The sequence below is a fragment of the Vespa crabro genome, chromosome 11 (genome assembly GCF_910589235.1).
Source record: "Vespa crabro chromosome 11, iyVesCrab1.2, whole genome shotgun sequence".
NCBI lineage: Eukaryota > Metazoa > Arthropoda > Insecta > Hymenoptera > Vespidae > Vespa > Vespa crabro.
In genome coordinates, this window is record NC_060965.1 from 4,598,100 (window position 1) to 4,610,791 (window position 12,692).

General features: G+C 28.2%; 1 protein-coding gene across 1 annotated transcript in view; it reads left to right on the forward strand.

Moving 5' to 3' along the window:
* LOC124428188 (mucin-17) overlaps nucleotides 1-12,692 on the forward strand; it is a 37,997-nt gene that overhangs the window by 876 nt on the left and 24,429 nt on the right. Inside the window, exons 2-3 of the mRNA XM_046971972.1 lie at nucleotides 6,830-6,988; nucleotides 7,636-7,752. Of these exons, the coding sequence (XP_046827928.1) occupies nucleotides 6,830-6,988; nucleotides 7,636-7,752 (276 nt within the window). The remainder of the gene's footprint in view (nucleotides 1-6,829; nucleotides 6,989-7,635; nucleotides 7,753-12,692) is intronic.

Consider the following 12,692-nt stretch of genomic DNA (forward strand, 5'->3'; position numbering starts at 1 on the left):
ATTTAGTTATAGATTCGAAGAAAATAAATAAGAACGTGAACTTGTTTCTATTGAAACGAAAGAGTTGCTTTTGTTAGATACTTTTTTTTTCTTTTTGAGTTCACCACGTCTATTGTCATCAACTGTTCCGTGTACTATTCCAAGCTTGACCTAAGTAAAATGCGTCTACGACTTCGAATGGGTTCGATTCGATTCTATTCGATTCAAATAACAATGAGATATCGAACAATCGAAATTTAATAAATAATTTATCATAATTTCTTTGTTATTATTATTATTATTATTATTATATTAGCGTTATTTGCACGAAACTTTGAAACGTACAATACAAAGTTCACTGTTTTATTTAATATAGTTTACACATACAGTTTAATCGAATTTTTCAAAGCACCAGGTCAAATAATAATCGAAAAAGGATCTTTGAAATGGTCACGTGAAAGGCGATATTTCCTTGATCAAGCTTGCACTAGTCTCGACTGTCATATACCATATATAGTGACATGCCAAAGAAAGAAGGAAAAAAAGGAAGAGAGAGAAACCGTTCGCGCTCTCTCTCTCTCTCTCTCTCTTTTTTTATCTGTCCATTTCAACTTCTTCCTTTCATTTCCGTTCAATGAATCTTTTCTGATTCTCGCGTTTCTCCGTTTCCCTTTCTTTCTTATCTACCAGACGTTGACTTTAGGATTTTATTTCATTTTACGATCAAATCGAGCACGATCAAAACCATGACTTTTCTGACATATTAAGTTCGAGGTATAATGGATTATTGGATATTTACAGCGTGTCATACGAATATCTGGATCATTCTTTTCTTGTTCTTTTTCTTTTTTTAAAATTTTCCAATCTATCGAAGTTATTGAAAAGAGATTAGAAGAAGTGATTAGAGTCGTTTGAATTGTGTCCGAAGATGCGAAGGAATAAAAACAACAAAAAACAAAATAATTAATCACTTTAGCAAAGGATGAAAAAAAATTGTATAACTTTTTTCGTTCTTCTTCTTCTTCTTTTCTTTTTTGTTTCTGTTCTTTTTTAATTGGTTATTAAGAATTCGTATAATGTACGATACATTTATATTTACTATATATATATATATATATATATATATATTTTTTTTTATCATTTCAAAATCTTTTTTTTTTCTCTCTCTCTCCTTGTCTCAATCCAAACACATTTATTCAATCTTTGAATAAATGTTTAAATATATCTTTTTACGCCGTGTTTATCTTTCGTAATAACTAATGATAAAGTATATTAGTAAACATTACGAATAAAGTTTTCTTAGTTCACGTTTCTCTATTTGTTACGAATAAACAATCGTCTTCTGTTAATCTTTAATTCGCAATGGAATAAACGTAAACCTTAAAATAAATCATGATAAATATTTCATGAGAAATCCTTATCGATCGTTGTTCATATTAACCAGCCAGTATTTTCTTTTCTCTACCCCCTGCCTCTCCCCTCTCCCGTCTCTCTCTCTCTCTCTTTCTCTCTCTCTCTCTCTCTCTCTCTCTCTGTCTCTCTGTCTCGATAGAAGGCAGTTGAAGATAAGAATATCGTCGATATAACTGTTTCTATAATATTACAAAAAAAGGTTGATTTTTAGTCGATTTTTTTTTCAATTGAAAATAATTACGTAATTGTTGTAATAATTTTTGTTTTATAATATTATAAAGGATTGTTTTGAAAATTGATCGAAATAAAGATTTGCATGGGTTTTTTTTTTTCTTTTTTTTTTTTTAATGCCATTTTTACACGATATTTATCTAAACATCATTTTTACATGGTATTCCATAAATATCATTTTTAACATGCATTCGATGATATTCTTTAGACGGTATTCCTTATGTAATAATTCTTATATAGAAAATTTTTAAATATTACTTTGCACGTGAGATTTCTTAAATAGAAATAAAAAAAAAAAAAAGAAAGAAGGAAAATCTTTACACGATATTTCTCGAGTGATCGTATTTTTACACGATATACTTTAAATGATACATTTTTACACGATGGTATTCTTTATAAATCGTACATTCCTTTACATGATGAATGGTATTCTTTAAATGATACATTTTTACACGATCGTATTCTTCATTTCGTATTCTACATTTTTACATGATTGTATTCTTTAAATGATACATTTTTACATGATGGTATTCCTTAAATTGTACATTTTTACAGAGTATTCTCAGATAGATGTATGAATGTTTAATCTAATTAATAATCAAATAATAAAGAATATCGACTAATAGGTAGATTTTTAAGGGAAAAAAAAAAGAAAGAAAAGAAGAATACAGATATACCGTTTCGGACTTAAAGAACGATATAACCCAGTAGACAGGTCAAGAAAGAAGATGATGAAGAAGGGAAACGGGAAGGGGAAGATCGCAAACGTACCGGTAACTCGTTTTTACGACTAACCGTAATCGTTTCTCCACGCGTACACGTTTGTTAAAGAGGCACATCTAACTGTCACGGGAGCATAAATCTTTCTTCCCTTCCTTTCCTCCCACCTCCCCCAACCTTCGCTACCCTCTTCCCCTTCTACATTATTTTCCCATGATTATTATTACTTTGCCTACATTTTTTTTTTCTTTTTTTTCTTTTTCTTTTTCTTTTTTCTTTTCTAACGACACACGTACGTAACAAAGAATTTCTACGAGAGATACATAAAAACTTTCTTAATGAACTTTAGAATTGTTTATTTTTTTTTTTATTTTTTTATTTTTTTCTAATACAATTGAGGCATCATTTTTATCTACCTTTCTTTTTTTATTCTTTTCTTCTCTCTTTATTTTTGTTTTAATTCGATTTGGATTATTATATCGAAATTGGATTTTTTTTTTTTTTTTTTTTTTAAGCATATCTCTTGTGCTACATCCTAACGTTTGAAACATGTTCTTATCTCACGAATTTCAACGGCAGGTGCAAGCAGCCGGTTTAGAATGGTTCCCTTAAGCACACACCTGTCCTCTTATGGTTTCTCTGTTCTTTATTTCCAAGATGAAATGTATTTTCAAAACGTCATCCGCCATCTCTCATTCTCTCTCATTCTCTCTCTCTCTCTCTCTCTCTCTCTCTCTCTCTCTCTCTCTTATTCTCGATGCATATATTGTTAAAATAGCATTATATTTTCTTCTAAAGTATAACATTATTATTCTTATCGTATCGGTAACTGTAATAATGGTCATGAATTTTAAAGTCAAGATCAATTCGATTCGTAGAGATAACACGATAACGTTAACTGCCTTTGTTCTTTTAAAGTAGATTAAAAATAACAAGATTAAAAATTTCATTATAATTTTTAATTATGAAGTAATAAGAATATCAATATGTGATATAAATTCAATTAATAATTAATTCTTCGCATATTATTATGTCATATTATTATAATTACAATCTTACGATACGAGCTAACGATTAATTTTCTGACGACATAATGAAATCAAAAAAAATATATATACATAATTATGTGTCTTCGAAGTTGCACAGATTAATGAAGGATTAATGAAATTCGTGAAAAATTTAAATAAATTCATTAAAAAAAAAAAAAAATAATAATAATAAAATAAAATAAAATAAAATAAATGCTTTATGTAGTTTTTTTTTTATTTTCTCTTTCTATATATTCTTTAAGAACAAATTAAAAAGAAGCTATTATACATACGCCTAATTATTATCAAGAACAAAAAGAACTTTCTTTTCTTTTTTTTTTCTTTTTTTCTTTTTCTTTTTCTTTTTTTTTTTTTCACGCGATGAATTTTGGTCTTATTGGAATAGAAAAAATTTGCCGGTGGCTTATGATCATCGTGCGTTATCTAGTCATGAGTCACATCTTTCTCTCATCGCATTCCACGAGAAACTAGTTCTATTAATTAAACGGGAGAGACCCGCGGACTCGGTTGTTCGCTTTCGCTAATTAAACTCGCTTCGCGTCTAACCCGAATTCCTTTCAATTTTCGCTTACTATGACGTTTACAACACACGTAATATATTTCATTTTCGTATCCTTCAACCCAACTAATCCACCTAGCTACTGGAACATCAGAATTTTAACACTGAGGTGAAAAAGATATTTGTGATATTATGTAAAATTAATTATATTATAATTAAAACTGACACAAGAGAGAAAGACAGACAGAGAGAGAGAGAGAGAGAGAGAGAGAGAGAGAGAGAGAGAGTGAGAGAGAGAGAAAGTTGAAATTTTCGTAGAAAAGAAATAAAAATAAAAAATAAAAACAAAAATAATAATAAAAAAAAAAAGAATGAAGGAATTTAAAAGGATTGAATAATTTTCGACGAATATCGTGTTATTTCTCAGACATCTTTTCGTTCATATGCGTGAGACTCACGGAAACGTAATTATCCGCACGATATTCGCTTTCGACAAAAGGTGCCGGCTTTTAATTTTCTTTCTTTTTCTTTCTTTTTGTTAATCTTTTTTTATTGTTATATATATAAATTTGAATCGCGTGTTGTACATTATTTGGAAGGAGTCGAATTCCAGAAAACTTTTCTCGAGCTCCGGAAAGGAGAGGCCTTTTTCGATTCACTCGATTGAAATTCGTTGCATTCTAATGAAAAAAAAAAAAAAAGAAACTACACGAGATTCATCCTTGAAACAACCTTCTCGATTTCCTGTTTACGATCATTGTGTAAAATAATATCGAATTAAAAATACTATTCTCACGTATACCGTATTGTTTTTCTTAAAAAAATTTTAATTTTATTTTTTTAAATTATCTTACATAATTATTTTTTATTTCACATATATATAAATGTAATATTAATAATAATAATACTTATTATTATTATTATTATTATTATTATTATTATTATTATTATTATTATTACTATTATTATTATTAAAATTATATATATATATTTTGTTTAATAAATCTATTTTAGATACGATAATACATATCATATGTATATGAATTTTTCTTATTGTAAATATATTTAATTATTATTGATAGAAAATTATGATTAGAGAAATTGAATGCGATTTAACAATTGGAATATCGAAATAATCAACTATGTAGGATATTTTATATTAACTGACGCCTACACGTATCTCATTTTCTTTTTCGCAATTCAATACGTGTCTCATATACGTATACGTGAGTCTATGTAGAAAAAAAAAAAGAACAAGAAGGAAAAATAAATTAGAAAAAGAAAGAAAAAAAAGAGAGAGAGAAAAAAAGAAAAAGAAAAATAAGAAAAATATAGTTGTGTCAGTGGCGCCTTATTTAAATGAATGTGACACGTTTGTTCTAAGGCTATTACACGCGTATACAAGGAAATAAAATAAAAATAAAAAAAGAAAAGGACGTGCAATAGACTGCTAAATGCATCTCTTTCTCTCTTTCTCTCTCTCTCTCTCTCTCTCTCTCTCTCTCTCCTCTTTCTATGTACGATGTAGAACTATGTATACATGCATAGACATAGATAGATAGATAGATACATATGTAGTATATAAATACGTGAAAAAATTGCATCGCGTACATCTCTACAATCAACATTATTCTCTTTCTACTCTTCGTACAATTTAACACCTTACACAATACCAAAGACACATCGTCCCAGACGGACCTGTCACGTTTCCGCGTCTACGACGAACGAAAATAACTCGTTATTTACATAATATAATGTGCCCAAGGCGATGACTGTCTTGTCTCTTCGTAAAAAAGAAAAACAGCTCAGTAAAACTCTATTCTTCTTTATTGTACTTCCTTTTTTTTTTTTATATATTTATCCTCAAAAAATGATAGAAAAAGTATTCATGGGAATCTTTTATCTAAAACTTTCATGATTCACCATTTATCCATTTTCTTCTTATTCTTCTTTTATTATCACAAAATTATATTATGTCACAAATATTTAGGGATTGCTGTTTTTTTTTTATGGCCTTTCTTCTTTTTTTCTCTTTTATCTTTTTTTTTTTTTTTATTTATTTATTTATTTATTTCTTTGACGAATAATTATGACAAATTTTATTTAATTTTCTTCCTCGTTTGATAATAAATATAATGAAAGGGATAAGTATTATAGTATAATAGTGTGTGTGTAAAATTATAATTTCATTTCTATATATATTGGGTTGTCCGGAAAGTTCGTGCCGATTTGTGATAGGTAACGTAATGACAAAATTCGCACGAACTTTCCGAACAATCTAATATATATATTAGTTTACGTTAATACGTAAATAATAAAAATATAAATATCTAATAAATAAAATTGCAAATATTAATATTTAATAATCAATTGTGATATATATCACATATCATTAACATTAGATTGAACGAACGAAATCTTTTATTTATTTATTTATTTATTAGAAATTCAAGTTGAGAACCACTTCAACCATTCTCCGTAATCCGAGATTTTCGCGGTTTCATCCTGCACGTCGACGTGTTCGTTCAAAACCACAGCAGAGCAGTTGCTTTATTCCAACGAGAATACATTCTCCATCTTATTTCTTTCCTTTCAACTTTATTTTAATTCAAAATTTTGCAAATTTTTCCATGGACAATCTATATTATTCCAACAGAGAAAGAAAAAGAAAAAGAGAGAGAGAGAGAGAGAGCAAGAGAAAAAGAAAATTAAAGACAGACAATGAGAAAAAATTCATTTATAAACAATACACGCCGAACTATTATTTACAATATAAAAATAATCCTTGAAAGGATGTAAAATCATGTTAACGATAACATTTACATGTTAATCAAGTGCTATAACACTTGTTTATTTACAATCGAATATCTATAATCACTGTATTGTTACGATCTATAATCTGTCTTATGTTAATTTATAATTTTATTATATTTTACAGCAGGAATCCGAAGAAGTAAAGTCGGAGGATACGAAGCAAGAATCGTCCGGTGAACCTTCAGCAGAAGGTGCGGAGGTTACAACGCCTACGGAAGGCAATCCAGCCAGTCCCAACACTGTTGCTTCACCAGACAGCAAGGAACCTAAAAAAAAAGATAAGGTGTGTTATTACCCATTACATATAAATATATATATATATTTATAAAATTTAAATAATTAAAATAAATGAAATACAATGAATGTAGCTGGAGATTTATAAATTAAATATTCATAAGAAGGTTGGTAAAAATAAAACGATATTAGTTTGGAAAATAATTTAATATATAGATATATTCTGATTTTGACAAATAATAAAAAAAAAATAAATAAATAAATAAATAGAGAAATGTCGAATTGAAGAAGAAAAAGAAAATAAAATAAAATACGTAGTTGAATTGGTTAATACTTGATATTGAAAATTTGCAGTAATATTATATCTAAATATAAACGATATATTGAATTATATTAAAAAATTTTTTCCAATATTATGAACAAAAAGAATACAATGTACTATTTAAAATAATATATCGCGTATTTTCTTTTTTTTTTTTTCAAATGAATTATAATAAAATTATAAGTCAATTTTCTTTAACTTCAATGTATATATCACAAATGTTGAAATGAAATAAAAAATTTGAAAAGCAAAAAAGAAAGCAAAATAAAACAAAGAAAAAAAACGAAAAAAAAAGAACAAAAAAAAGACAATTTTAATAGAAACGATTTGATCTAGTATTACGTTATATAATGACGCTTCCTCGTTGTTCATAGATGAGGAAAAAGTGGTCCCTCAGGTCGATCAGCTTTAGCAAGAAGGACAAGAGCAAGCCGACTCGCGAGGAAACACCCAAGAATGGAGACGTAACTAAAGAGGAGCCGCTGGCTGAGGTAAGCTAAGAAAAGTATGAAGAAAAAAAAAAGAAAAAGAAACTAGATTGCTATTAGTCCCCTAACAGGATAACAAAATCATTTTATTCTGAAAATGGCGGAAATTAAATTCCCTATGCGAGAGTACTATTCCTTCTCTCTCTCTCTCTCTCTCTCTCTCTCTCTCTCTCTCTCTCTCTCTCTCTCTCTCTCTCTATCTATCTCTTTCTCTTTTTCTCCCTTTCTCTAACGGACAAGTATACATTGCAATTAAGTTGTCTTGATCACAACTAGAATAAATTTACTAGAAAACAATAAGTAAAAAAAGATACGTGAATGTAATAATAATAATAGTAATAGTAGATCGATCGATAGGATCGGTTGGAAATTTAAATTTCAAAATATCAACATTTCAACTATAATCTCATTTCGTTCAATTTCAACATATTTATATATCTTACTTTGTTTTCTTTATCCTGTTTTCTTATTCCGGGAGTTTTTTTTTTTATTTCTTTTTTTTTTTTTTTTTTTTTTTCTTAACCCTCTATGAGCCGAATTTTTGTTTTAAATCAAAAAAAAATTAAATTAAGATTTATGCACCATCTCATGAAAAAAGCTATAATTATTTGATAAAATCTCGATAAATTAAAATGTGACCTGAAAGTTACACGGGCCGATAGAAGGTTAATTTTATTCTGACAAATTAAATATGTCAAATCTCAAGTTATCTGTCAAAAGAAAAAAAAAAGTGTCAGATGCAGAAATACGTTAAAATTGAATAGAATGAAAAAATGATAGAGAGAGAGAGAGAGAGAGAGAGAGAGAGAGAGAGAGAGAGAGAGAGAGAGAGAGAGAGAGAGAGAGAGAGAGAGAGAGATGTCGTAACTTACATCAAAATGAAGAAGTAGGATTTGCTTTAAGCTATAATGAATCTTCTGACTTTCTAGAACGACAATGCTAAGAGAAACACTCAGTATAAATCGCACTAGCCAACAGACGTATAATAAGTAAGACTAGGCTCCTCTCACCTCCTCTTCATCTTCTTTTTATTCTCTCTCTCTCTCTCTCTCTCCCTCTCTTCTTCTCTCCTTCTTCCTTCTGGATACAGAAAGAACATTGCGTAGGCGCTTTACCTCAAGATCGCCAGGACTAATGTCCTTGCTTCTTCTTCTTTACCATCGTCCTTCCTCCTCATCTTCCTTCTTTTCTACTTGTACTTCTTCCTCCTTACCAACGTCCTTCCTTCTCATCTTCTTCTTCTTCTTCTTCTTCTTCTTCTTCTTCTTCTTCTTCATTGCAATCATGATTGGAGGGGGAGAATCATGAGTCATCCTTCTGGTTCATCGTACCTAGTAAAAGTTTCGTTATAAGCTGCTATGGAAAACCGGCTGCGAGTCGTTGAATTATCCCTTTTATTCTTCTTCTTCTTGTTTTTGTTTTTCTTCTTCTTCTTCCTTTTCTTCTTGATGGCACCTCCTGCGTTGCCATTTCTTTCTTCATCATTTTCTACTCTTCTGTCCTTGAAAATGATAATGATAAGCCTTTTGTCTATACTTCTCTTAGAACTATCCTTTAATGGGGGGAAAAAAAAGAAGGAAAAAAAAAAGAAAACGAAAAAGGATGGAATGATTTGTAACACAGTAATTTTTAATAATTTCTCTCTAATCCGATTGTCATCGATTTTTTTTCTTTTTTCTTTTGTTTTTTAATTCGTTGATCGAACTTGACCGATTAAAAACATTTTCTGCGACATATTAAATTATCTTATAGCAGATTATATGAACTGTTCCATATATTGTAATTTATTAATCTTTCAAATTAAATTCTATAATTATTAAATATTTAATAATCCGATTAGCGAATTGATCTTAAAACGAATATTTCTTATAATACGATAAATCATGATTTTTCTCGTTTCAATTCATTTTTTTTTTTTCTTATTTTTTTTCATTTCAATTTATTAATTATCCAAATTATTGATTCAACTAATTGCAGTAATTCCATCGAAAAATATATATTCATATATATGATATATAAATAAATTATAACAGTTCATTAATTTTTTTTTATTTTTTTTTTTTATATTTCTTTTAATTTGCCGATTAACAAGAAACAGATCAATTTATTTTTCGTTTGCTTTTTCCTTTTTGTTTTTTTTTTCTTTTTTCTTTTTTCTTTTTTCTTTTTGCTTCTTTCTTTATCTTTTCTGTTTTTTTTTTCCTGAAAGGAAGCTGAATCATCAGGATATATATCTTCTTGGGATTAACAGTTCAATATTGTACATACGATTAGATTTGCAAGAAGGTTTCGCAATTCGTAAAGGCTTTGAAATATCGCGCAACCTTCGCGCCATCGTTACTATCACGAAGCTCACATTCAACAGTTAGACTTTCACTCCCTTCGAATAGTTCGCATAGCGAATCGTTAAATCAATACATGTACTGTCACTTTGTGTGTGTGGATATATATATATATATATATATATGAATATGCATACATGTATACATAAACAGATATGAGTATTACAATGATATCATTTTTTCCGAATGGCTACTCTCTCTGTCTCTCTCTCTCTCTCTTTCTCTCTCTCTCTCTCTCACTCTCTCTCTCTCTCTCTCTCACTCTCACTCTCTCTCTCTCTCTCTCTTTGTCTCTTTCTTTCTTTTTCTAATCGAATTAATTATCACTAACTTGTCTGTTTAATATTTATATTAAATTAAATGGATATTGCTTTTATTGATTTAATGATTAACTTGATAGATAATTTTCTGGTGTTTTTTTTTTAATGACAATTAAATTTTCTCCAAAAGGAAGATATTTTATTTATTTAACGATATATTAGTTTGTATCAATTTTTATCGATTATAATATATTTATATTGATATATTATCAATTTATAAATCTTTTTTCTTTTTTTTTTTATTTATTTATTTATTTATTGATTTATTGATTTATTTATTGATTTATTCATTTAATGGATGATACGTTAATTTTAGCGTGTGAAAAAAACTTTTTTTTTTCGAATAAAAAAATTTCTTCTTCGAATGACAAAAATTGTAGGAGAATCTAATTGCAATTATTTTTTTTCTGTTAATAATTATTACTAATAATAGTGTTGATTTTCTAAGTGTGTGTGTGTGTGTGTGTGTGTGTGTATTGTAAAGAGAAAAAAATAAACAGTGTTATTAAGACTAAGAAAGAAAATCGATAATCGAGGCAAACGAACCGGTCTCGTTACTTGCAAACTTCTATCACTCATTGTGTTCATCAGTAACATGGTTCAATGGCCCAAACTTCCCGGATATGCTTACCTGACGTGCAACGTTGTTCGTCACCGCGAAAAAGAGCAACTTCTAGTCTTCTGTTTTGTCACGTCCATGCGTGACGAAAAAAGAAAAGTAGAAAGTTTGAACGTTCTTTGTTGCATTCGATTAACGAACAATTAAATAGGAAAGGTAATAACAAAAGTAAATATATGTCTGTGTGTGTGAGAATTTCATTATTTGTAATTTTTATGAATTTACATTAATTTGCAATAAAATAATTTTGATATTTTCTTTTGAAAAAAATAATTGATTATATTATACAGATATTGTTTAATATACTTTTTAACTTAATATTCTTTGTAAAATCATTTTTAATTTCATTTGTTTCTATTTTTTTATTTTTTTTTTTATACAACATTTTAATAACTGCTTCGAAGATTACAATTAACCTCAATAACGTTAATTATAATCTTCTAATATTCTTTATAAGATCGCACACATATTTAAAATTTTTATTAATATATTTTAACGTTCATTTAAAATCCATCTGAAATGTTTATATCAAAACGCGATATACGTTAGATATAATTTATATTATTAATAAAATAATCGTAAATACTCGTAAAGTAAAATAAATTTTAATTTTGTTAACTCATTGTTACTTTAGCTTATACTTATTTTATTTAGTTTCTAACACTCGTTGCTTCCAAAGATTTTGGTCTCTATTGCTTAGCTAAGAAGTGTTCATTCGTTAACCCTCGTCATTCATAGCACATATGGCACGTTCACGATCAATGCCAACGTAATAGAGAATTTCTAAGTACACTCCCGTCGTTGCACTCTCCCTTTAGAAAAAAAAAAAGAATTCTGTTGAGTACTTCGAACCCAATACTAACCCTCCACATCCTTATGGCTTGTAAAGTCGGCAAACTTAAAAATAAAAAAAAAGAAAGAATGAACCTGCCCTTTAATCTGACTTGCACATCTGCTCACACTATTTATTTTTATTAATTTAAATTATTTAATTTATTTAGTTTTTTTTTCTTTTTTTTTCATGAATAAGTTGATTTAATTTAATTTAATTTAATTTAATTTTTAAAATTAAATTACTTTTAAAAGTAATGTAATTTTTTAAAGTATCCAACGTTCATGATAGAAAACAGCTGATCGAATAAAAAATAGAGATTCTTTTATAGAACAAAAACATTGACCTGATCAAACGCAAATGTATCTTTTTAAATGGATAAACAAAAATTTCATATTTCGACATTTGAAAACGATAAATGTTGTATAAAAAGGGAAAAAAAAAAAGAAATTATTATTCATTTTTCTATAAATAAAATGTTCGATTTTGAAAGTCCATATATGCTGATTTAAATTCATTATCTTCTGTTTGTCGCAATATCTCTGTGATAAAGATGAACTCGACACTCCAAAAATAAGAGCACATAATTTATTATCCAAGATGCGTCGTGTTATTCATGGTACGATATAAATTCGTTTAATCGGCTATACTCTCTCTCTCTCTCTCTCTCCCCTCTCCCTACCTTTATCTATCTCACTCTCTTTCTCTCTCAGTTACATTACACGTGTCTCGTTACTATATCTCTATCCCCCCTCTTACGTTACTACTTCTACACGCACTTTTCTTTTCCTTTTTCCTTTTTTTTTCTTTTTTTTTTTTTTTTACGATCT